The sequence below is a fragment of the Rhodnius prolixus genome, unplaced genomic scaffold (genome assembly GCF_049639745.1).
Source record: "Rhodnius prolixus isolate KJV_2025 unplaced genomic scaffold, Rpr scaffold_7, whole genome shotgun sequence".
NCBI lineage: Eukaryota > Metazoa > Arthropoda > Insecta > Hemiptera > Reduviidae > Rhodnius > Rhodnius prolixus.
In genome coordinates, this window is record NW_027411582.1 from 284,664 (window position 1) to 310,276 (window position 25,613).

The 25,613-nt window shown below is 33.3% G+C and overlaps 1 protein-coding gene across 4 annotated transcripts in view; it reads right to left on the reverse strand.

Moving 5' to 3' along the window:
- Positions 1 to 25,210, reverse strand: part of htt (huntingtin) — a 58,579-nt gene extending 33,369 nt beyond the window's left edge. For all 4 annotated transcript variants that reach the window (XM_074113171.1, XM_074113170.1, XM_074113169.1 and 1 more), the window contains exons 1-32: positions 24,941 to 25,210; positions 24,575 to 24,758; positions 24,364 to 24,488; positions 24,130 to 24,283; positions 23,914 to 24,055; positions 23,580 to 23,761; positions 22,372 to 22,570; positions 20,424 to 20,624; positions 20,211 to 20,356; positions 19,924 to 20,134; positions 18,013 to 18,197; positions 16,932 to 17,087; positions 16,698 to 16,858; positions 16,469 to 16,581; positions 16,144 to 16,247; positions 15,936 to 16,045; positions 13,780 to 13,883; positions 13,615 to 13,682; positions 12,961 to 13,123; positions 12,745 to 12,848; positions 12,405 to 12,590; positions 12,080 to 12,288; positions 11,436 to 11,541; positions 11,196 to 11,356; positions 10,949 to 11,097; positions 9,218 to 9,360; positions 7,510 to 7,725; positions 7,228 to 7,418; positions 7,008 to 7,144; positions 4,484 to 4,743; positions 3,447 to 3,623; positions 3,228 to 3,370 (exon numbers count right to left, since the gene is read on the reverse strand). In XM_074113171.1, coding sequence (XP_073969272.1) covers positions 3,228 to 3,370; positions 3,447 to 3,623; positions 4,484 to 4,743; positions 7,008 to 7,144; positions 7,228 to 7,418; positions 7,510 to 7,725; positions 9,218 to 9,360; positions 10,949 to 11,097; positions 11,196 to 11,356; positions 11,436 to 11,541; positions 12,080 to 12,288; positions 12,405 to 12,590; positions 12,745 to 12,848; positions 12,961 to 13,123; positions 13,615 to 13,682; positions 13,780 to 13,883; positions 15,936 to 16,045; positions 16,144 to 16,247; positions 16,469 to 16,581; positions 16,698 to 16,858; positions 16,932 to 17,087; positions 18,013 to 18,197; positions 19,924 to 20,134; positions 20,211 to 20,356; positions 20,424 to 20,624; positions 22,372 to 22,570; positions 23,580 to 23,761; positions 23,914 to 24,055; positions 24,130 to 24,283; positions 24,364 to 24,488; positions 24,575 to 24,758; positions 24,941 to 25,029 — 4,979 coding nt within the window. In that variant the 5' untranslated portion in view covers positions 25,030 to 25,210. The remainder of the gene's footprint in view (positions 1 to 3,227; positions 3,371 to 3,446; positions 3,624 to 4,483; positions 4,744 to 7,007; positions 7,145 to 7,227; positions 7,419 to 7,509; positions 7,726 to 9,217; positions 9,361 to 10,948; positions 11,098 to 11,195; positions 11,357 to 11,435; positions 11,542 to 12,079; positions 12,289 to 12,404; positions 12,591 to 12,744; positions 12,849 to 12,960; positions 13,124 to 13,614; positions 13,683 to 13,779; positions 13,884 to 15,935; positions 16,046 to 16,143; positions 16,248 to 16,468; positions 16,582 to 16,697; positions 16,859 to 16,931; positions 17,088 to 18,012; positions 18,198 to 19,923; positions 20,135 to 20,210; positions 20,357 to 20,423; positions 20,625 to 22,371; positions 22,571 to 23,579; positions 23,762 to 23,913; positions 24,056 to 24,129; positions 24,284 to 24,363; positions 24,489 to 24,574; positions 24,759 to 24,940) is intronic.
- Positions 25,211 to 25,613: the final 403 nt, after the last annotated feature.

Consider the following 25,613-nt stretch of genomic DNA (forward strand, 5'->3'; position numbering starts at 1 on the left):
GAAGATATAAAGGGTTGAAAATTTTGTGGGTCATGAAATTCTTTAAAATTGTGGCCGTTCTATACCTCCCACTGCGAACCACGTATTGATATGGAATTTTGTTCTCTTAATAACTTTGTTTTTCTCAATTATAAACTATAGTTATTTTGTGCACAGATCTATAAATGTAGAAGATATAAAGTGTTGAAAATTTTTTGGGTCATGAAATTCTGTAAAATTGTGGCCGTTCTATATCTCCCACTGTGAACCACGTATTCGTATGGAACTTTGTTCTCTTGTACACTTTGTTTTTCTCAATTATAAACTATAGTTATTTTGTACACTGATCTAAAAAGGTAGAAGAAATAAAGGGTTGAAAATTTTTTGGGTCATGAAATTCTATAAAATTGTGGCCGTTCTATATCTCCCACTGCGAACCACGTATTGATATGGAATTTTGTTCTCTTATATACTTTGTTTTTCTCAATTATAAACTATAGTTATTTCGTGCACAGATCTATAAATGTAGAATATATAAAGGGTTGAAAATTTTTTGGGTCATGAAATTCTGTAAAATTGTGGCCGTTCTGTATCTCCCACTGTGAACCACGTATTCGTATGGAACTTTGTTCTCTTGTACACTTTGTTTTTTTCAATTATAAACTATAGTTATTTTGTGCACAGATCTAAAAAGGTAGAAGAAATAGAGGGTTGAAAATTTTTAGGGTCATGAAATTCTGTAAAATTGTGGCCGTTCTATATCTCCCTCTGTGAACCACGTATTGATATGGAATTTTGTACTGTTGTACACTTTGTTTTTCTCAATTATAAACTATAGTTATTTTGTGGACATATCTATAAAAGTAGAAGATATAAAGGGTTGAAAATTTTGTGGGTCATGAAATTCTTTAAAATTGTGGCCGTTCTATATCTCCCACTGCGAACCACGTATTGATATGGAATTTTGTTCTCTTATATACTTTGTTTTTCTCAATTGTAAACAATAGTTATTTTGTGCACAGATCTATAAATGTAGAAGATATAAAGGGTTGAAAATTTTGTGGGTCATGAAATTCTTTAAAATTGTGGCCGTTCTATATCTCCCACTGCGAACCACGTATTGATATGGAATTTTGTTCTCTTATATACTTTGTTTTTCTCAATTATAAACTATAGTTATTTTGTGCACAGATCTATAAATGTAGAAGATATAAAGTGTTGAAAATTTTTTGGGTCATGAAATTCTGTAAAATTGTGGCCGTTCTATATCTCCCACTGTGAACCACGTATTCGTATGGAACTTTGTTCTCTTGTACACTTTGTTTTTTTCAATTATAAACTATAGTTATTTTGTGCACAGATCTAAAAAGGTATAAGAAATAGAGGGTTGAAAATTTTTTGGGTCATGAAATTCTGTAAAATTGTGGCCGTTCTATATCTCCCTCTGTGAACCACGTATTGATATGGAATTTTGTTCTTTTGTACACTTTGTTTTTCTCAATTATAAACTATAGTTATTTTGTGGACATATCTAAAAAAGTAGAAGATATAAAGGGTTGAAAATTTTGTGGGTCATGAAATTCTTTAAAATTGTGGCCGTTCTATATCTCCCACTGTGAACCACGTATTCGTATGGAACTTTGTTCTCTTGTACACTTTGTTTTTCTCAATTATAAACTATAGTTATTTTGTGCACAGATCTAAAAGGTAGAAGAAATAGAGGGTTGATAATTTTTTGGGTCATGAAATTCTGTAAAATTGTGGCCGTTCTATATCTCGCTCTGTGAACCACGTATTGATATGGAATTTTGTTCTCTTGTACACTTTGTTTTTTTCAATTTTAAACTATAGTTATTTTGTGCACAGATCTATAAATGTAGAAGATATAAAGGGTTGAAAATTTTTTGGGTCATGAAATTCTGTAAAATTGTGGCCGTTCTATATCTCCCTTTGTGAACCACGTATTCGTATGAAATTTTGTTCTCTTGTGCACTTTGTTTTTCATCATGATTAAAATTAAATTTCGGTTTAATTCAATTGTTTTTTAATTGATTAAATTTTTGCCCAACCCTGTCCACATCCACATTGTAGTAACACGAAATGATGTTATGAACATAAATTAACCTAATTCCTTTTGAGATACTCTTAAACGTACTTTTTTTTTTTTAAATATTAAATTAGGAGTTGTGTGTGAGGAAGACAAAATGTGTAGAGAAAATCGTAGCAGCCACTTTAAATTTAGAAAAATGGTACTTCCAGGTGAGGGGTTTTGATAGGTATTTTTATCGTAGTACTTTTTCTTAAATTTGAATTTTATTAGAAAATTATTTCAAAAGTCCGAACTTAGTCCATTATTAGCATCAATTATTTTTATTTAAAGAAACTATTAACCAATATCATCACATTTCCTAATGGAGAATAATTAGACACGAACTAGGTACAGTTTAATAGGGTGATTATGACGATTTAACAACTCCGGACCTGATTAGTGCTCTCTCTCATAGACTGAAAATCCTAGAATAAATTGCGCTTGAAATCGGAAAGATGTGGATCTGTTTGATCCCTGAGTGTATCAGTTCACCGACACCAGCAAATAGATTCGCTCGATTTTCTTGGTTGGTATAGAGTCCGATTCCTCCAATTTGGTTCGGTGGAGGGCTACCCACAACTGAAATTTTAATCAGAAGTATTCGAAAATTTAAATTTTATTTAAATATTTACCAATTTGTTTCCCCAATTTTCTACTATTGAATCGATTGCGATCTGGATTTGGTTCAAATCTAATTAAACCAGAAGCGCACTTGTGCAGCCCTACACAGCTAATGTACTGTGTACACTGGTGCATATTGTCAGCCAGTCAAGGGTCAGTAGTAGAAGATTAAGTGCAAGGTTGGGGATGTGCAGCCTATAAAGTCCTACATCCAAGTCGCCATTATAATATGGAAAATTGTTCAGGTTTTCCATTTAGAGTTTTCTTCAGAAATATCCATTTTAAGGCCCTTTGAGGACGAAAAATGGTGTTTACAAATAGGTCCGTTACCTACCAAAACTAAAAAATCGAGAGAACATGTATAGTATTCAAATTTGGAATTTCACAACGGAGTTACTAGAGGATGTGAAAAAGTTAAGTCAAAATCCGACAACCGAAAGTAACTATTACACCGATATTGCCAGTGTTTAGGAACAACACTTGAGAAAAAGCTAATTATTCTTAGTTCTCTCATATCAAAATATACGAATATACTTGCCTGTTACAAAATGCGATAGCTAGTCTTGCAATCGCAATGTACCTATGTTCTACGAGTGTGTTGGCAACTAATTTCAGTACTTGTCCTATATATCTAGAATGCACAAATTCTAAAGTGTACAATAGTCGGTGTGCAAATACGGGCTGGAACAAATACATTAAAATATCAAATGTTTCATCATTTAAAAATGAATTTTTAAATGATGCAATGCCTACTTACTTGAGCAAATGATGTACAATCTGCAGCAAAATCAATAAAAATTTTACTTTTCGCTTCTGAATTAAAGATTGAACATAAAAAAACATGAACTGGTGTTTCGTAACAGTTCCAAATAACCTCTTCTATATATTCTCTAAGGAACCAGAGAATGGCCTGTTGGTCACTTGAGCGTCGTGCCTAGTACAAAGGTAAACACTTTTAGCCTTTCATAAGACATGATGATCATACAATATCATAAACAGATCAGGAAGAAAATAAGTGATCCCTTTACAAAAACAACGATGTTCCAGTTACTTCAGACGAGAACCTGAATATGATTAAATATGAACGCCAGAAAGGCTACAGGTACAGATGGCCTCAGTAGCCATATATTTACATCACACATGTCCAACTTTATAATAGCTTTATATAATGAGTGTTTCATAGACGTATTTTTCCAACGCCCTGGAAAATATCTAAAATTATTCCAATTATTAACGTGAATTTCTTCCTATTTTTTAACTTTCTGAATAAAAATAATTATAATTTCTATTAGTAGAGGAACATTTGGGTTCTAGCAGACATTTTAGTAGGAAATGGCCCATCCCCACCCCTCATGCTGTTAGCCTCAAAATGGTTATTAGTGGTGAAAAAACTAAAAAAATTAAGACCATCGCAGTATTTCTTCTTACAAGATATAAGAGGAAGAAAGGAAAAGGAAGAGGAGGTAGGTGCCTTCACAGTACGAAAGGTTTTAGATAATTAAACGTAGCTAACCAAGTTGTTGATATGCCGAAAATAAAGGAAATCAAAACTGGTTATTAGAATTCGTATTGATAAAGAACAATAAAGAAAATTCTCAGATTTCTGGAATAAAATGTGTTACTCACAAACGAGAGCTAATCCGTTACGATTTGGGCCTTATTGGTTGTTTGTGAGGTGAGGGAAGTATATTTTTTAATTAATAGATCCATTAATAAAAATTCAAAATCTACTAATTATATTCAATAGGCTGCCACGAAATAAGAAATAAGGGAACATAGTAAACGTCACCTTACCAAACAATCACAGTAGAATAGAATGTTCCCTTCTTTTACTAATTCCAGGTTAAATGAAGTGCGGTGGTCAAATGATTTCTTTTCCAACAGGGGCGCCCAATGTTGGACGTTTAATGATAGTGCCATAAGGATGTGAGTCCATCGCAGTGCCAAACACGGAAGTTTATTAATTACTGCCAGGAAAGCTTTGTTAACATCCTTCAATTCTTCACTGGTCTCCAGGAGTGAATTAAGAGACTTGGATACCTTTTCAAATGAACCTGGAAATAATGAAGCATAGTTTTTTTAGAATAGTGTGTGAGACAAACGTTTATTAAGAGTATTAATAAATCTTAACGGTGGTCTCTTGGTTGTGAGTAGTTTATTATTACCATTATCTTTCTGTTTGAGGGAGGCCATAAGCTCTTCGCTAAGTATTCGAAAGTGAAAGCTTAAGAAACATTTTCCAGCCTATTAAAGAGAAAATACTTAAAAAACAGATTAATAGGGAACTGCAACAGCTCACGATGGATAACATTGAATAGGCCAAGATTGGCAGGTCATATAGCAAGATCGCAGGAGAATTAACTGGCTATAAGAATTATGCACTACACCCGTAATGGAAAGCGACGCACTTGGTTAGACCAAGTAGATGGAAGTTAGAAGAGAATATTGTGGCACAATTGGCAGATGAAAGGGTAGAATAGGATGAAGGGCTGGACTGGATTGGTGGGCTGCAGCTCAGAGAGAGGAAACAGAAACCCTTGCAGAGAAAGCATTTCGCACTTCCTACATGGTTAATACATTCTTTATGTTATTGATTTTTAGCCCCGATAATGATTTAATTCCTAAAAAAAATCGTTGGTTGAGTAACCAGGTTTCTCTATTAACTTCCTGATCCACCAATCTGGAACCATTAATTTTGTGCCCTAAACGCAAAAAATGAATATGTCAAGATTTTTTTCTCTAAAAATCACAAGTTTTTGGTACATATAAAGCCACTAGCAACAATGAGTTATAAATCAGTCTCAAGCAAATGAGACAAAAGGTCTAAAGAAAGATATAAGTTCAAGCAAAATCAGCTAAACACGCTGTCTCTTACTGGCCAGATGCGCTTGCAAAAATTATGAAGTTTTTTCAGTTTAGGTTTTCTTCCTTTGTTTTCAATTCAAACTAATGTTCTGATTACTTTGTACTTATTATGATTCAATATTTTGTATTATTGTACCATCAAAGCCTAGGAAATTGAGGATGCGATAATATTTGCTTAATAAATACCGTGTTAAGGGTAGATTCTATTACTACAAATTTGCTGGTTTTTATGAAAGCACTACTGTTACTTAATAGATCTATAATCACAGCCTATGTTGGTTCTAGAAATGTTGATTTAGAGATTTTGAACTTGAGCAGAGACATCACGGGTCGATTTATGGTTTTAGAAGATGATGCTTTAAGGTCCAACACGGAAACTGACCCACCTCAAACTGTTCCATGGGTATCACGGAGGAACATGACGTTAGGTACAATGTTATTGTAAATCGTTTAAAGTTCTGAAGAAAAGAGAAAAAAAAGATAGTGGCAGCCTCATTATTTGAACTAACAGAGAAATCGGCACGTTTGGAGGCTTGTTTTTCACACACTGCATTAAAATAAATTTGTGACTTGTGAACGTTCTGGGTAGTAGTTGCACAAGGCTGAGGACCCTAAAGCCAAAACCCTTAAAATCACCATGATTAAGTAATGTGATCACCGTTTTAATTTTTAACAAAGAGATAATGTCAAGAAAACGATTAATATACAGAAACTTATGCCAAAACACTTGGAACTGGTCAACGGTAAAAGTCCGACATTTAAATGCACGTGGTTTCACAAATCTTCAATGGAACCTTTCAAGCATCTGGATATCTTTCTTGCAGGTATGATCTTCACCAAAGAGCACCCACCACAAGACAACATTTTGCAAATTCTTTGAACCCCAGGGCCCCAATTTTTACAGGGATTGGATTAATCGACTTGTTTCTTGTCGGCAAAGTTGCGTTTCAACATCTCCAGTAGTACTAAAGACGCTTATTACAGTTTAATTAAACAAGAGCAGGCCAAAAGCTCAGAGGGATAGCTGGCAAAAACTTGTGAACAAGTCTTGGGTTCTTTAGGACTTAGAAGCCAATATAACAATTAGTTGAGTTATACAATTAAAAAGTAACTCTACGAAACCATCAAGCTCCCCCGTCCACGTCACACAATTGGTAGTGGGACTTAAGCTTGCCTGAAAAAATGGGCGAAAAACACTTTTTTTTACTTTACTATACTATAAAACCAGCACAAGTTTCCTTCCACCCTAATATTACATCTAAGTGGTCGATATAAAACATTTAGTCACACGCACTCAATTTACATGTATTAATAAACATAAATTTACCTGGCCCCCTGGTAAGCAAAAAGTTTTTGCTCGTCTCAATTTATTAGGTAACATCTTCATTTATATGTACTTATTACATAACTATTCTATACATGTTCAACTAACTACTGTAAGCTAGATATTTACCTCCAACCATGTAACCACAACACAGCAGAAATGTACCCAGCGTTTTCTGCATTGCGTTTACATTTTCTTCTTCGTTGAAGGATATAATTAAATTATTGAGATGTTTAATAGATATTATTATTACTCTCAATATCAGTCTGTAAAAATTTGGAAAACTCTTTCAATTTCTGAGACACAAATATTTGTATTGCACAATTTTAATATCAGAGAAAGGACAAACTTGGCAATTAGAAAGTGAGGCGGCAGAGTGTTGCTGAGAGTGTTCACTTTGAGGGGATCATCGCCCTCTTCCTTCACGTACAAGTTCATTTCCTCCAGCTGCAGCAGAACACTCTCCTCCGGGTACATACAAACTGACATCAACATCGTGGTTACCATGCTCAGCCAGTGGAATACAGATTGTCCCTCCTCCTGCCCTTGCAAATATTTCACATAAAATAAAAAACATGAAACAAAAATCAAGCAACCAAATTTCACAAAATATAGCAATCTCAATATTAACCTGATGAGTGAAAAGCAAAATTAAGACACTGTTCAAAGGTACAGTGAATTTAGAATTGAGAGAGAACAAGGCGTGTAATGTTGCGAAATCATTTACTAAAAGTTTGCCCTCTGCTAATAAAGGTAAAATGGAGTCCACACTCTGTCTGTACCACTTCTGCCAGTGATCTTCCCATCGCCAGCCTGCCTCCATCACTTTGTACAGGATATCTAACATCTGAACATTTTAATGTTTCATATTTATTACATACTCATTTTGCCTTGTAGTACTGAGTAACAATACAAATAAAGAACTTACTAAAATGGACTTTTTAAGCCAACTTTAACTCAAGCTAAAAGCGGACTGTCGTCCGCTAAATATGAGTTCGGACCCTATAATAATTATTATTATTTCTTAAACTATTTCCTACATCACTCAACTGGAGCTAGCTAAAATATATTACACTTTATTCATCTATGGGCTCCAAAAGCAATTGACTCATCCTAATTACCTATTAAGAGAAATACTACGCTGATTTCCTTCTCTCTCTCTCTCTCCCTCGCTCTCTCTCTCTAAGGTTCATTGCTTCCCTCGGTACCGAAAAACTAGTGTGTGCCCAATTTTTGACTTTCGCTTTACAGTCATCCTTTTCCATGTACATTTTAGCCGAATGCACAGATGATCATTCATAATGATTTGAACTTTTTTGATTCCATTTCAATCTATTAATTGATAACAATTTTTTTTTTTAAATAAATTTCTCTAATTTCTACAAACATTCAAAAAGCTATTAACAGAGAACTTATTATGAAATCTTATGTGTAATGATACATAATTTGCATCTGCCTTTTTTTTTTTTTTTTAAACACTTAATCATTAAACCTTTTAAAAGACATGAAGTATATTTACAAATTCAGCTTCCAAATATTTTTAACAGCTTTTTGAATTATTTTTAGATGTATGTACATACGTATTTGTTTTTCTATCTACTTAATGCATCTATTACGGTCATTGGCCACTTTGACCATGGGCCTAGCAGCCCAATATTATAAAAAGTAAAATGTTTTAATAACCAAATGTATTTAAAAGAAGGTGGAAATCAGTACGCCAGTTCATCATATCTACTTCCTATTTACTCAGTGAATTTATTTATATTATTTATTTATTTAAACGTTTATTGTACAACAGAAAAAGTACTTTAAAAAATTTAACAAACGTGAATGCCTTCGTCAAAGACCGTCAGGCGAGCTCCGTATCATAACAGTACAATAGGCAAAATATTTTAAGCAAAAGTTCTCGTTACAAATTAAACAATAATATTTTTTAACTAAATTTAAATTATATGATAAATGGATTTGAAATTATTATATTGCAAATATATTATATTGTGATTGGAGAGAGAGTTGCAATTAAATTAAATTCATTTCTCAAAATACAGGTTTTATTGATTTATTTATAAATTTATTTATACGGATTGTAAATTACTAAATTAAAAAAAAAAAAATCTGTAATTTGGTTATTATTTTTAATCTAACCTTGAATAATGTACAATAGTAGATTAATATGTTTCAATAAGCAATTTTCTATATGTGTGACAAGCATTTCAAATCACAAATTGCTACGCTTGGTACGTTAAAAGAGACGTTCAGTGAGTACAGGAGGGAGGTAATTTCTATTCTAATAGATGCTATAAACTTAAATGAAAAAGAAGCTAGAGAGCCTCCCTCACCTGGGGGTATTCCACCAGTCTGACCATCATCGCCAGCACCACTTCACGCTGCGTTTCCAGCTCCTTCTGGTCGCCACAGCACTGAACCTGCGTTGGATTAATCAAAAATACATGTTCTGCCACTGGTATCAGAGCTGGAATACCTTTAAAATCACCATTTCATACACATATTTTAGCAAACCGAGCACAATCAACGTTTGTTTATTGAATAATAGACTTGGAAAGAGTCGTATAACTGATTGTTACAGTGTCTGTAACAAGAGCACTTATTCCGAATATGCAGGCAGCAATGTATGCAGTAGATTCAACCGTGTAGAACGCCGCTTATTGAAAAAATTAACTCAAAATAAGACTATATATTATTTATATTAAATATTATTTTTCTAATGTAAAATAGATAAAAATATGGTCATACAAAATACATTCTTATTGATATTAATTCTACATTTATATAAAGTAAGTATTAAAACTTAGGACAGTTGTGTTAATCGTCAAAAAGTGCACGAAAAAGAGTAACGTTCAAAACCACCCAAAATTTGATTTTTTTTCTCTTTTTCTATAAAAGATTAAATTCTCAAATTTTCTTTATAATGTAGGACAAATCCCCCTTTATTACCGTCAATTTTTTGCAACAACCTAGATCTAATAGATTTCAAGAAAAAAGTTTCTGAAAATGCATAAAACGCCATTTTCAAAAATTGTTGTTACCTTTTTTGTAAACAACGTAGCGCCTAAACGCGCAAACCGATTTTCATGAATGAGCTGTCACTCGAATCCGAATTTTATGTAAATGTATCTTTTGGGGGTCTCGACCCTGAGCATCGAATGGGAGAGGAGTTAGCCCCTTGTATGTAAGGCCCTTCAAAATTATTATTACTCAGTAAATCTTGGCCCGTTGTTGATAAAATTTGGCAGGATAAAAGGGTTAGGGCTCCCCTACATAATATTATCGCTTCGTTTTTACACTTACTCTAATTAAGAGAAGGTATGGCAATCGTTTCAAATTATGGACGCGTGTACCGATTTTCATGAAGTGTCATTGGAATAAAAATTTTGCATAGACTTGCATTTTACAAATCTCGACGCTGTGCTTCTTGGAGAGTGGAGTTTGCCCCACGTAACTATGGCCCTTTCTAAAACTATTACTATTTCTATAACGCTTAGTCCGATTTTGATAAAATTTAGCTCAAAGAAGCAATTAAAGCTTCCCTAGGTGATTCAAAAGTGTCATAATGCTCTTACACCTACTAAAGAAAAGTATTGCAATCATGCGTACATAAAGTTTAATTTCGCTTTGTCTTTTAGGGATAAGTACTGTAATAATAGTTTAATTTTTCTTATATCTCTTAAAAGGAAGTACTGTATTCGCAGTTAAATTTTACTACGTACTTACAAATCCTTCCTATTTTATACAAAACGTTTTCTCAAAAATATTGTTTTTTAGGATTCTTTGGTGACCGTAACTATAAACATTCATTAAAAATATCACTCTAGTTAAAGGAATAAGGGTATTATTTTCTCAATAAGCCGCATTCAACATGGTTGAGTTTACTGAAGTGTGTGTGTGTGTGTGTACATATATACACATTTTATCTTTTTTTTTTTTTTTGTTACGCAGTTAAAAACAGTTGCATAAAAAATAAATACTAAAAAGACTGAAATATAGTTAATTCAAACACTATTACTTTAAATTCTTATTATTAGAAATTAACAATAATAAAAGATACTTACAATGTGTGACCGGATTCTGGCCACTGGCCATCAATCTATCACAAAGTTGAATAATTTCCGGTACATTTATCACTGGCTTTGTATGGTTCTTTTCATTTGAAAGATGGACAAGAAATTTAAATATTTGAGGAATTAACAATTCTGCGTGACTGAAAAAAACAAACAAAATTAACATATTTAATTCTTCGGTAAGAATATAAATTAATTGAATATAATAGAACAGTTTAGTTTTATTTTATTAACTTACTGTATTTGTCCAGCTTCCAGATATTCAAACTGATTTTTAACAAACCTAATAAAAATTTGATCGGAATCCAATAGGCAATAGTTCACTTTAAGCTGAACCAACTGAGTCAATAATGCTAAAACCTGTACTTGTAACTTAACATTATTCGTAGTTGTGTATTCCTAAATGGACACGCATATTTATAAGTTATCAAAACTGGGAAATCGATGAAAAGAAAATTGAAGGGGGGGTTTATCCTACCTGCAATGACTGGATGACGATTCCTTCAAAAAGTTTGATACGTTGTGCCAGAACCACCACATCACATTTCGGAAGTGCATTCAAAACTTCTTGTTCTTTTTTGTTGCTGGAAAATATGCATAAACTTATAGTGAGGTTCAAATTGTTTCAAAAGTCTCGCAAGGTGCTTTACGACCAACTACCCAATTAGGGCTCATCGACTAAAGCGACTAGATAACGACTTTTCTAAAAATTTCTCATTAATTAATGTTTAAATAAAGGCCTTGCTTCTCTTCGGCTGTCATAGTTAAATATGAAAAAAAATACGCCTGAGTGATAGCAAATAAAACTTATAAATTTTAGTTAATATTTGCGCAAGTACATATATTTGTTTGTGCAAGTTTAATTAAAAAAAAAATTTGAAGGAAAGCGAACTCTGAACTACTGCTGTTTATTATTGAATTAGCGTTTTCAAAGGATACATTTTCAGTTGAATTCAATTTCGAAACAACACCAAGCACGACTGCAACGTTCTGCCCGTCTTAGGTTAAGTAAAGCAAAAGTACAAGAAAAATTCAACGACTATTCAAAATGAGTAAAATAAGTAGAAGAACACAGTAGTAAAGCAGAAAATAAGATCTAGTAGAATGTAAGCTATTTCTTACTCGATAATGCGAATACGATGTCCCTGTCGAAAATGGTCACTAAGCTGAACTAAAGGCCTAGATAATTCATCATAAAAATGCCCCAATGATTTTTTCTCTTCGTCCAAGTTGTGACTCTGCAAGTAGAATAGGTCCGGGTCCTTGTTCAGCGGCCTAGCAGCGTGTAATACTGGCGTTAAAAGAGTATGTTCGAATAAACTTCTCATGAGCTGTTAAACAAATATTGTAAAAATGTTGGATACATCAAAATCGATACAATAAGTTACTCAGTATTTTTATTTTAATAAAATAAAATAATAGTAATTGAAAATTTGTTAGTAAATACCTGGTTGACTACTCTAATTGTGGCTGTAGAGTCCAAGATAAACGTGACTGTGAGATAAGGAAGGAGTTCTTCGGCTATATTAGAAGAATCTATAACACTTCCTCGAGAAAATAAGTGTTCTAAGCAGTTCAAAGTTTCATGTATCAGACTGAGAAATTTTTCACTAGCAGCAGAATCTAGTGTTAACTTTACAGAAAAGATTGTCAATGCCCAAAAGCGTACAAATTTATATGTAACAACATTTATTAAAGATAGTGTAAGTACAAGCATGTATCACTGCGTTCAAATATAAGTATGCTAAGGCACAATTATAAATATGAACAATAAAAAAAACACTTACTTTATAGTTGGAATAACCTGAACTAACGATTTCATCAAGTTTCATACACTGAGAATTATTAGCAAACTGACCGATAATTCCTAATTTTTTGACCTCTTTAGTTTCTTTGTAAATAAAAAAAAATATTTGAAAATTATTTGAAAATTCTTTATTTGAAAATAAATAGAGTTTAACTCTTAATCTTGGCAAACAAAGTGAAATAAAATGCAAATTTACCAGCGGAAGGAAGCTTTGTAGGAGATGCAGCTCGACTTGATTTTCTCCTTAATGGAGATGGGCCAGAACTCTTGGACTGGCTGCCCTCGTCGGTTATCACCCGCACAAATATGGCTACCAATCTCACCAGATGGACCAGTAGTTCTTCAGCCACCACCACCAACTTAGAAAACATTTCATTCACTTATGAACAAGAAGAAATACTTGAATCGGGGGCCTCTTTAACCAAGAGGTTACTAAGCGCAAACTTGCTTCACTTTGTAAATATGCAAATAAAAACGATATAGATTAAAAGCGGGTTATCTGCTTTTGATATCGTTTTGTGAGAGAGCATTAGGCCTACACTAATTACTCGTGAGCAAACATGCCTGACCTAGGTAAAAGTAGCCTTCAAGCTACCAGCAGCAAGTTCTTGAAGTATCGCAATTGTTTGTCTACTTTTTGCAGGCCTAGCGGCACTTGCTTGTGTTCCTTTCACCATCGTGTACATGAATGGCAATAAGCCATACCATAAACTGACCGCAAAAAGGTAAAAACCGCCTTTACTAGTCTTTAGACTTCAGAGGATGTACATTCCAGTTTAGTGACTCATTTTTGCGCCAAGGCCGCCTGAGGGTTTAAGTGGACCTTGAAATGTATACATTGGAAACACACCTTTGATTCCTTAATTGATTCCACCTTTGATTTCCGGTCATGATTTTGATTCAAATGTGAGATGATACCTATTTTGAACATTATTAAATATTATAATATTATTAACATTAAGTGAATATTATGAAACCTACTAAGAAATAAATAAATTCCGCTATCTTTACTAACCGAAATATAAATTTCCAGCAAGTTTAAGAAGCCATTGATGAGACTCCAGGTCAATTGCTGTTGAAGAGCTGGTCAACATAGTCACAATATAAGGAAAGATGCCACTTGAAAAAATGAAATTTGAAACCAAATTAGAATTCGTTAAGTTCCTCGTTATATAAAAATAAATATTTGTCAGTGCTACAAATAATACTTAAAAATATATTATTCAACTATATAGTTCAGTTACGGTGAAGAAATCCATTAAGACTGTCCGATAGGACAGTTGCATAAGGGTTGATGGTCAAAAACTGCACGAAAAAGCCTAAAGTTGAAAAACAATTTTTTTTCTCTTTTTCTATAAAAAAGAAAAATCCCAAATTTTCTTTGTAATATGGGGCAAATCCTCCTTCATAACTGTAATTTTGTGTAATAACCCAAATGTCATAGATTTCGAGAAAAAAGTTGCCAAAAATGGGTTAAAACGGCATTTTCTAAAATTGTTTTTTCTTCTTGCTAACTTTTTTGTAAACAACGTAGCGCCTAAACGCGCGAACCGATTTTCATGAACAAAATGACATTCGAATAGGAATTTTTTATAAATTATCATTTCAGAAATGCATTTTAGAGGGGAATTTGGTTCTCTGGTAAGCCAGGTGGTTATCTAATGCTCTCTGTATTTGATCTGGTGGAATGACTCTGCAGACCTTCTTTTTCTTCCACTCATTTAACATCATGGGCGCGCATAAACCTTATTTTTTAATACTCTCCATAAGAAAAAAATCTAGCGATGTCAAAGGAGCCATCTTTGAAGACAGTACATGCTACACAAGCTACGTAAAGTGCATTATTTGATAAATTAACGAATAAGTTTGAACCTATAAATGTAAGATATTGATCACTTAAATGTGTGGCAGGAGATTTCCAATTTTTTTGTTAATTAAACGCAACTCTTCCAAAATTACCAAAAAATTATTAAACCTTCTTGTTTGTAACGGAAGTAAAATTATTTTTTAGTCCTTTTGCCTATGCTTGTGAATATCTAAAGCTCTTAACATTTGATTATTGCTTAGAAAACAACTCTGAAAACTACTTATTTCCCGATATTAAGAAAAATAGTAGCTTTACGGCCTTGACAATATTTTCAATAGAAAGGGGATGAAAAAATACATTAAAATGAGCTATCATTTGCTCTTCTTTCTCTTTGATAACAAGTTAAAAAATTGAAATATGATAAATAAATATCAGATTTTGTAATGGCCTAGCACCTTTAATTTTGAAAATATCGAATTGCGGTTTCCGTTTTCTTTTATAATATTTTATACTCTTTAAAGCTGTGTATATGAAAATGAGGATCATCTGCGAACCCTTATACCAAAATGATATACCACAGACTAGCTTAGTCACAAATCCCACACATGATAAAGCGAACAAAATAATAAAATAATCTTTGTAAAATATTACTCAGTAGTGACACAGCCGTTGTAATAAGTAATAATAATTAAAAAAAATTAAAATCACAAAGTACTAGTAGTGTTTCAAATATCTCTAGACGATGGAGACACATAGCTGGGACAATACATTGGTGATCTCGTCGTTAGAGCTTAGAAAATCTTAGTTCTAGAAATTATTGATGCCTCGAGAAATAATCGAATGAGACTAAAGTCCTTCACTTTGGAATCAGTCCCTAAATTGTGATCCAGCCAATTAGAGGCACAATTCATTTAATTTTCCATTTCGCAAGATTCCATATCAATGTTACCTTCTGGTCGTGGTCATGGAAACAGATGTTTTAATTAGTTTTTTTTTTTATAAGGAAATAATTTTCTCTTCCTAAAACAATTCCCAATTATATGCTTTATCTAGAGCCAAGGTAGATCAATTGTTTAAGTTCATCTGAAACTTCATTTTAATTGCGCTTTTAAATTTAAAACTTCCGGATTCTATGTAGGATTGAACTAGCGAGGATTCGATCAAAATAAAAAACAACTCCGGCTTTATGCCAACGTTTTGAAAATTTATTGTCTTCTTAAATTAACGTTACCTTCCTTGCGTCAAATTACAGGAAAGCAGAAATAGGTTCAATTGTTGCGATAGGTTCCAAAATTAACTAAATTCATTGGGAATGCTAGAACAAATTAAAATCTATTATGTTATGAAACGACAACAATTCTTACCATGAAACACTTTCTGATTCATTAGTTGATATATTAAAGTGCCAACCCAGTGGGTATTCTTTTGCAGGATATTCTTCAGACAATAAAGATAAAGCTTCAATACATCCAAACTGAATAATAAAAAAATGTACTAGGGTAAATTTAAAAATTACACAACAGATTCATATTTTAGAATATGTTCATACTAAATACCTGAATCAATACTCACTGTGAGATGTTTGGAAGATGATACCAAAAGTGCTTCCGTTAATAACGTAACAATCCGACAAAGTGTATTTTCAATAATATCGCAGTGGTTTTCTGGACTTTGGCCTAGCATAATAGAAAAACTGTGTAAAGATGTGTAAAGGAAATAAAAAAGAAATCATGGATCTTGGGGTACTTCAACCCACAGACCCAAATGGATGTATGTAAGCCACGGAATCTGCATGTTTAGGAAATGCTACTTGTTAAGTTTACTTCAACTTATTTTCTGAATTTCACGATATTAAAGGAGGGAAAAAAGGAAAAGAAATGAATATGATCTTGTTTACCTGTCTGATTGTCGATTATTTTTGCAAACATATTCACTTGAATTTTTGAACATCTGGCGAATAGTACATTACTTTTAACATAATCTGAGGGGAAGTACAAGTTTTGTATTAATCTAAAAATGTACAAAAAAATTATGAATAAATCATAATAAAAAAAAAAAATGTTTAAATACTATAACTGCCACCGCACTTTATTTAACCATTATTTTAATAACAAGCATTAACTAACTTTACTATGCTCTTGGCAATAACTTTCCTGAGCCGACTATCTTCATTACCAAGAAATTTCAAGACTATTGAGTCCAGAATGTTGCTCTGATAACTACAACTGCCTGTAACGAAATATATCGTCTGGTAAGGGATGTTGGACAATAATTCCACCAATTTTACCTGAAAATCAATTTTGAAATGGTTATAAATATTATTAATAAACTATTTCACACAAATAAAATACTACACTCACCTTTACTAACCAATATGGATTATTTACTAGTGAAATTAATTTTTCTAGAATTGGAACTGTTAACAAGAAATCAGCACTCTCCATAATGTTTGTCAAGCAAGTAGTTAATGCGGAAAGTGAATGGCGAATGGAAACTGAAGAATCATCTTCTAATCCCTGTGGTAACAGAAAATTAATCAAACAAACTTTTTATTGCTTCTGAAATATTGGATTTTTGAAGCAGAGTTCAATATAATAAACTATTTGTAAATAGAAAATTCTATTCAAATTTATAATTCACTAAATTAAGTCAACTAATACGTATGTATTTTCAATAATTCAATGCAATTTTTCAATAGTGCAAAACTTACATAAAAATAACTCCCTAAAAGGACTGAAACGCGTAATACATTAATTTAAATTTTAAACTTAAAAATAAAAATGAAAATGAAACTGATGTTAAACACTCACACGACGTTCATAAAATGAAAATTTCTTAAAACAATGTGAAGCATCGTGGTGGGCCTCCTTATTCGATTGCTTCTCTAGCACACTGTCCCGCACCCAATCACCAGCTCCAGCATTTAGCCGAGGTATTTGAAACTACTTCCTTACTTACAATCTGGTCCATTGGTACAGTGTTTTTACGCCAACATCCGTGTACCCAGGTTCAGTAGTTTACTCTCATACCAGGTTTCTGCTAATCCTGAGATTCTACCTCCTCAACAAAAAGTCTATATTCTCTCTCTCTCTCTCACACACACAAACCGACACACATTCTCTATCCCTCTCCTTTCCTAAAACCATGCTATCTTCTGCGGAAAAGAGAAGACAGTGTGATTGGATTCAATCGGAATGCTCATCCCATTACTCCAGAAGGCTTAGAATTGCAAGGCCGTTTCATTCAACTAAATCATCTAATGTACATTACATTTAAATAAAGTAATCGCTTTTTTTTCTTTTCTTTTTTTTTCTAGGCGGGGCTTACAGTCCAATTTGCCCTCATACACTTCAGCACAAAAAAGTGATTGTAAATGAAGTGATTGTAAAAAAACCCTCCATAACTTAAAAAGCCTGGGATTCAAGAAATACCAAAGTTTACCTGAATTAAAATATCCAAGAGCTTTGCTAGACTAAGATTTTTGCTTTTAAGCCACACATTTTCGGACATTATTCCCTGATTGTACATGGAATTAATAAGATTTCCTATTAAAATTTTCATCAATCCTCTGAGTTGTGGATCAGAGTGTGCAGTGTAGCAAAGAACATCAGATACATGTGAGAATCCTGGAAAATTAAACTGAAATAAGCATAAATTAATGATAAACACGGAAGAAATAAGTAAATGTAAATAAATATGCCAGTTAGTAAATCGACAGGTCTTGAATTATAATAAGAGATCAGAGTCGAGTGAAAATTATTTTTGGAGCCCTATTTTTTGTTACTTTTCTACGTTTCGGGTACCATTGATGCCCTTCAACCGGGGCTTCTGAAGATTTGTTGACAACAGACATTAAAAGAGGTGCATCAAATATACTATAAGAAAAAGAAAAAGAATGAAGGTAAGTTTACATACAGATTTGCAGCAAGTTCAATTTCAGAAGACAATTGATTGATGACGGTATAATTTGAAGCATGAAAAACAGTTAAAAATATTACTGCGCCTTTGAGGGTAAGATAGTGTGTGCCAACTATTTAGTATAGCAAACTCCTCTTGAGTATAGCGAAAAATCTTCAGTTATTTTCAATGACGTAGTGGGAACCTTTTTATTTTTAAACCTTTTTAAATGTTCCCTTTTTTTACTGGTTTATTTATTTATCAACTACAATGCACAACAAGTAAAAGAGATGAGAGATAAGGAAATTGTGCAAATACACACACAACACACACACACACACACACACACACACACACACACACACACACACGCTTACTTACATTCACATACATACGTATGCATGTATATACGTACAAATATACATTCTCACTCCCACATATATGAGTTTAAATGTTTTCATGTACTTTAAATCCGTTCCCTCACCAAACTGAATTCTAGAATTTCATTTTTTTTTTTTGCAAATCTGTAGGAACTGAAATACTTATTCATGACTTTTTTTTTCATTTGTATACTCAGCAGAGAACACTATTATCTACTAATACACATTTTCAGAAGATTTATGATGAACGACAACAATGGTAACCGAAATGAAAAGACATACGTAATAAAGAAATAGGCAAAAAAATCTATTTTTGATAAATGCCGAAAAAATATGGAATGTAAGCATGAAACATTATACGACCTTCTCCAAATTTTAATCTTCCCAGCAGTTTCAAACATGGTAGTCTCCAGAGATCAGTTGGTGGCAAGTGAATTAAAATCGGTAACTTCGGAAAATACAAAAATTGAGGAAAACATTAAAGAAAAAAGAGTAGACAGTTTTCTTCTCTGCTAAGGAATGTATTAAGAATACATGTCGCAATTAACTTGATTTCTGATTGGAGTTTGTCAGCTTTCACTCGTCATTAGATAATTAACTCCAACAAAAACGCTCAAGTGTTTGAAAATCCCTCCCATTTGACCCTTATACGTCAAGATGGATAATTATTGTTAAGTTAATATGAAATTATTCAATATTGTTTTTGTACTTTAGGCTATTACTAAAAAAATTCAAATTGTAAAATGTACAATCGAAAATAAAAGCCTTCAAATTTCAGAAAGAGAATGGAGTCATTTTGCTACTTAGATAACCTAAGAACACTAGTAACAAAAACAACTTGATTGCGCGAGGAATAGGTGAGCAGAGAAGGAGGGTACTCATACATATAAAGCATCATCAAGGAGGTGTGGTGTGAGACAATGAGGTGGTAACCTGTAGTCAAAAAAATTAGCTACCTGCATTAGTCCATGTTTTGTAACATATATTATGGCTCTTCGTTAGTCTATATCGTATTCCTAAAAACCTTTACTTTTTATGTTACTTAAAACTTAAATTTGCATGAACAAAAACTGACCTTGCGGAGTGGAAGCACCTTGTTTATCTATCTGGACAAAGAAAATTGTTGGAGTCAGCCTGAGAACTTGAGTGAGACAGGAGATAGCAAGGGCTCTGACTGAGATCCTGGAGTTGCTGCATTCAGGTATAAGAAATGCACTCACTAATCGCCTAGCACAGTAAATCAGAGGAGCTTCACCGCTCTCCGTGGCGCTGCCGATGTCCCATGTCTAAAACATTTCATAATATACTTATAAGAATTCAATGGTTAAAAAAAAAAGTTAGATACTTTTAGCAGCATTTAACCATAATGTGATGTGCTAGCGGTGGTGGCGAGGGTGAATCCCTAGGAGGAAGAAAAACATCCGGTTCCGGACTAAGTGCAGCCGGTTCTGCTTTCAGGAACAATCCAGCATCTTCACTTGCTTCCGACTCGCTCTCCTGTGTATCTGCTATTATAAATAAAATGAAAAGCTGAAACTCTTAAAAGCAACAGAACTCTATTAAGAAAACCCATACCTTGTCTGCTACCAAAAGGCAAAGTTGGAGTGACGGGAGGTCCATACAGGCTTTGTCCAGGACACGAACTCCATATATTTTGATTAACACCGTTATCATGCAACCACTGAGTAAGATTTGTGGTTGGCGCCACCTCTTCTGCTTCCAGTAATTGTAAAGGATCTTCAAGAGGTGCTGAAGTGGCACTTACGCTCAGTTCACCTGTTGTTAAAACTTTCTAGTTAAAAGTAAACTAACCTACATGGAACAAATTATAAATCTCTCAAAATGCGAATTTTTGCAGAGATTCTTTCAGAACTATGGGAGCTCTAAACAAGTGGATAAATGGAACTGAGGAGCTGTCCATTAAAACCCCACTAACATTGTGTCCTCCACAAAGAAAAGGAACCTGCAAGTTTAGGAACAGCTGATGATGATCAAAATCCCTTTAGCAAAAGAGGCTAACTATCTGTGTCACTTTTTAATTAAAAGTTGACACTGAATCATCACCTGAATATTACCTTCAAGGTCAAAGTAGCCCTTGTTTGGTGAAAACAGCAGTGAGAGAAAAGTCAGGAATTAACCCTAGCATAACCTATTGTACCAGCAACTGCTCCTACAAAACAGTATCCTTGTGAAAGTAGTCTTCTCAGGCTGAGAGCACTGAGTGGCGATTAAAGGCTTATCTAAGTGCGAAAGTTGCTATATAAACGAACGCACTGAGGCCTTGGAGGGTCTTCTGAAGATAACATCACTCCAAGTCCATATCCAAGGTGTAGCCAAAAGCCGTAGCTTTTCATCGCTGCTGAAAGGACAAGTTCCTAACATATTGGAGTAAATCAAAGGTTACATGAAGGACTGAAGGTGGACCCAGTTTGCAATCTCCTTTCCAAACGAATACTACCTATATAATTTCGGGTGCTCTTTCAAAATTTTTAATTTGAACTGAGAGGTTTAGAAGTGAACAGGCAGTGATGGCAATTCTGCTAGTGCGCTGACGCCATCAAGGTAAAAGAACAAGAAAGAGCTAGGTTGTAAACGCTATTGCGAGATTCTAATTGTTGATCACAGGTTGCACTTACAAGGGTAACAATAACAACCATAACTCATGTTTTTCTATAATTAAGTAGTAAATTTGTTCAGCAAAGAACTAAAAGGAAATGTTAAAGAAAATTAGAAGTTATGGTAAATTTAGTTTTTTTAACCAATATAAGATACTAAGAAACTTTACTTAGTGAAAGAATTATTTTTCAAAGTCAACAGCGAACTGTTTAAGCCAGTGGTGCTTAAACTTTTTTGTCTGGCGCACTCTAGAATAAATTAAAAAAAAAAATCATCAGAAACTTATTATTATTTGCCATTTATATTTATTACAAATTTTCAATATAAGGTCGCGTTTTTGAAAGGAACATTCATCTCATTTTCAAGGACTTATGATCTTTAACCTTTCATATTTAAAATTGCAGAAAATCCAACTTCACACAAATACGATGTGGAAACTGCAATAAAATGATATTTACTCTTACATTCTGGTATTCCTTTGTAACTTTAATCCAAATGAATTCAGACAATCTTCTGAATGATTCAATCTTAACGCGAGATCGTTACGTATATCAATTAATTCTGGGCTTCTGCAACACTTAACCCTCACATATCTCATGTTGACTCTACAAATAGATTTCGAATACAGCTGTATAAAGTTACTCAATGAAAAATAATGGTTACTTTTTCTTTTTTTCTAACAATGTTAAATATCTGTAAATAACATTTTGCTAATCTTTATTATCAGATTTTCCTTCGGAACTTTAGGAAATATTTCTAAATCTGATGTAATTTTTATTTTCTCTTTTAAAGCTTGAATTTTATCTGTAAATGTCAAACTAATTTTTTTTCTTTAATACAAAACTCCATTGTATAAATTGTTCTACAGTGTTTTATCGTCAAATTGACTAAAACAATATATACATACTAAGTGTTCCTGAAGACATTTTGAAACCACTAGATGCAGATGCAACAGATATTCTTGATCGTCCAAAACCTGTGTTACTTAGAAGTAACGGAAGTAACTGTGACGGAGGCGAACTGAGCAATTCGTTTAAAGTTTCCAGGGCGGCCGTCACAACGTTGTGGTCCAGATGGTGGGTCCAGTACAAACACAATTCATATACCTAAATATAAGAGACATTCATTACTCCAGGAGAAATCGTAAAATGAATATAGAATGAACTTGATAAAAATAAGGTCGTTTCTTGTAACGGCAATTTTTAGACTGTCAAAAAAGCATTGCTTGGCATCGTGTTAAAAAAAAGTGGTAATTTTCGAAATTTCCTTAAGAGATGACACATTATCCTTCGGTAAACATTCCGGAAAAAAAATGCATTTCTCGAGTGCAAAACCTTTCCAGGAAATAATTTACCTAAGTATTTATACAAATCAGGAAATAAATTATCCAAGAACAGAAGCTTGAGGAACTCAAGTCTTAGTTCTTTTAGTTCTGAGTTCAATTTTTAGTTTCAACCATATTGATAGCTTCTAAATAGTTTTTTTTTTTTAAGCTGCTAGTCCCCTTAAGGAAGTTGGTTTAACTATTGAAACAACAACTGTTATTCCAGCAGCAACCATATTGTAATCTTTCATTTAAATGGAAAATTCAATATCTAACAAGACATTCAGAGATGACAGAATTATTTATTATATTTCTGGGACAAGAACTTCCACAGCCAGAACAATGTAGCACTGAGGTAGTTAACTTCTAGAGCAGAGATTCTAGAAAAATGAGAAGTCGATAACGAAAACATGTATTTTTGAAGTGGATACTTAGGTAATAAGTAAAATGCCGTCGACGGAAGTTTCTAAATAAATTCTAAAATCAGGAGAAGATGATTGGTAACCAAATATTCAAGCGCATCGCCTTTTCCATGTTCTTGAAATAGCGGAATCCAGATTTGGCACGCCTATCAGATAAGAGTCTCTCAATTGAATAGCTCGATAGCATGAGTTTTACAGAGAGAGATTCTGAGACTGGAACGTAGACCAGAACCTATTAATCCATATCCCCGCTACGACTGTTATATCACTTACATGAGCGGCTAACAAATGCCTAGGCAATTAACGAACACCTAGGTACATAAATGAATTAATCTAAACTAAAAAGCGGCATTGGGAGTTAAACATTACCTGAATTATAGAGTCTGTCGAAAGCCTAGCTTGTCGTTTGTCTCGTTTTCTAGCGCCAAAACTACCTCTGAGGAAAGTTTCTTTGCCGTTGGTCTCTAAATGACCAAGCAAACCACGAATGCAATTCAGTACACCCAGTATAGTGTAAGTACTTTGGTTGTCTTTTAAAGGCAATACTTGATCTGCAATAAGATTTCATATTTAATAAAAAGCTGCGGTGATATCTAAAAGAATATTCTAATAATATATCATTTTAGCTCACAGATAAATTAATCCTGGCTAGCTGTTACTCGAAAGATTTAAAAAAAATTTAGGTGTAGAAAAAATGTATTACCTAACAATGTACTCAAAGTGTATACAACGAAAACTTGTGATTTTTGGCAGTTAAGACATACTCCAAGGATACTGTTGGCAGCAGTTCGCCGCAACACTGTGTTCTCGCTGTGGATATTTTTCATGAACATTTGCAATAGTTCCTAATAAGACAAAGATATTAGTTTACTTCATTCACTACCATATAGCAAGTACGTCCTACTTTTAAAGTACATACTTTTACTTCAGTGTCACTCATAAAACATCCTAGAGCAGCCATGATTTTTGGAATGGAAGAAGCTAAAGTTTCTAAAACAGATTCCTCTTCTCTTGAAGCAATCAGAATGATACAAGATACCAAACTTTGTATGTTGGGTTTTCCTTTCTGGGGTCTTTGAAATGTCAATAAATAGTGGGATGGAAGTTTTTTTTTTTTTTATTAGAAATTACAATATAGGAAACTTTACTTTACCTTATCATGTGCGCTAATTCTGCAAATCTCCACAAAGCTGCTCTTAAAGAACGGGCACTTCCATTTCTTTTTATTTCTTTATGAAGTTCTAAATTGACTTTTCCCATATTAGTATGCATATGAATCTGTGATTAAAGAAAGCACGATTAATACATATGTATATGCATATATGAATATTTAACTGAAATATATACAGGCCGTTAATATTAACCCTTATAATTCGGTTCAAACATTCATCAGCTATCATTCTTATATTAGAATCCTGGTCCTCACACATCTTAAACAATGTTTCCATAGAATATGACAACAAATTTGAAAAACTGTCTGCAAGACGTGCTTCGGGAGAACAAATCATATCAGCTACCAGTACACACAGACTAATTTTTTCTTTAGTTCTGCAACGAAAAGAATAAATAAATAAATAAAATAGCTGTACTGGAGCAGAAAGAAGATTCTATTAAACTACAATTAAAATAAAAATATCCATTGCAACTAAATTGTCTCAGACTTAGTTTTTACTGTTTATTAAAGAGAGAAAACTGAGACAACCTAATTATTAATAGATAAAACTATTTACCTTATGTTAGATTCTTCTACAGCCGTCGTTGAAGAATGTGTGATTTTCAAAGCCTCAAGGGCTTTTGCAAGTTTTTCCAAAGTTGACATTGTCTAGTCTAGATGAAAGCTAGAAATATATGAAACAGTAATCTATGGCGCCCATTCTGTTAACGTCTACTTTTTCGTTAAATCTACTTTATCATTGAACACATCACCTTAATTTTGCTACTATAAGGCTTTAGGCTAGCGCTAGTACAGCTGAGAGCTGACAGCTGGCTTCACTTCACTTGTCTAGTAGTGATGGGCTATTAGAGCGGACTCGTTCCACTGGAACGAGTCCGATGGTGGAACGAGTTGATTCAAATCCCTATTTTTAAAAAAAGTGATTCCGCCCCGCCCCAAAAAATTGAGGCAAATTAAAATGAAAATAATTAATACTGTAGTCGTTTACACTTAAATAAAACTGACTTAAGGCTACTATGTAGAAGTTCACTGACACATTCCAACTTGTAAGAGGAATCCACACCAAAATTCAAAACCTGGCGAGCTTAAATACTGATGCTTGAAGAATAAAATAAGTTCCAAGGTTTTTTTAGAATATCAATTCTAAAATAATATTCATTTTATTATTTTGTTAATTTCTAAACAAAAGTAGGGGTCGATCTAAGACTGGTTAAGAAATTGCTGGTGTT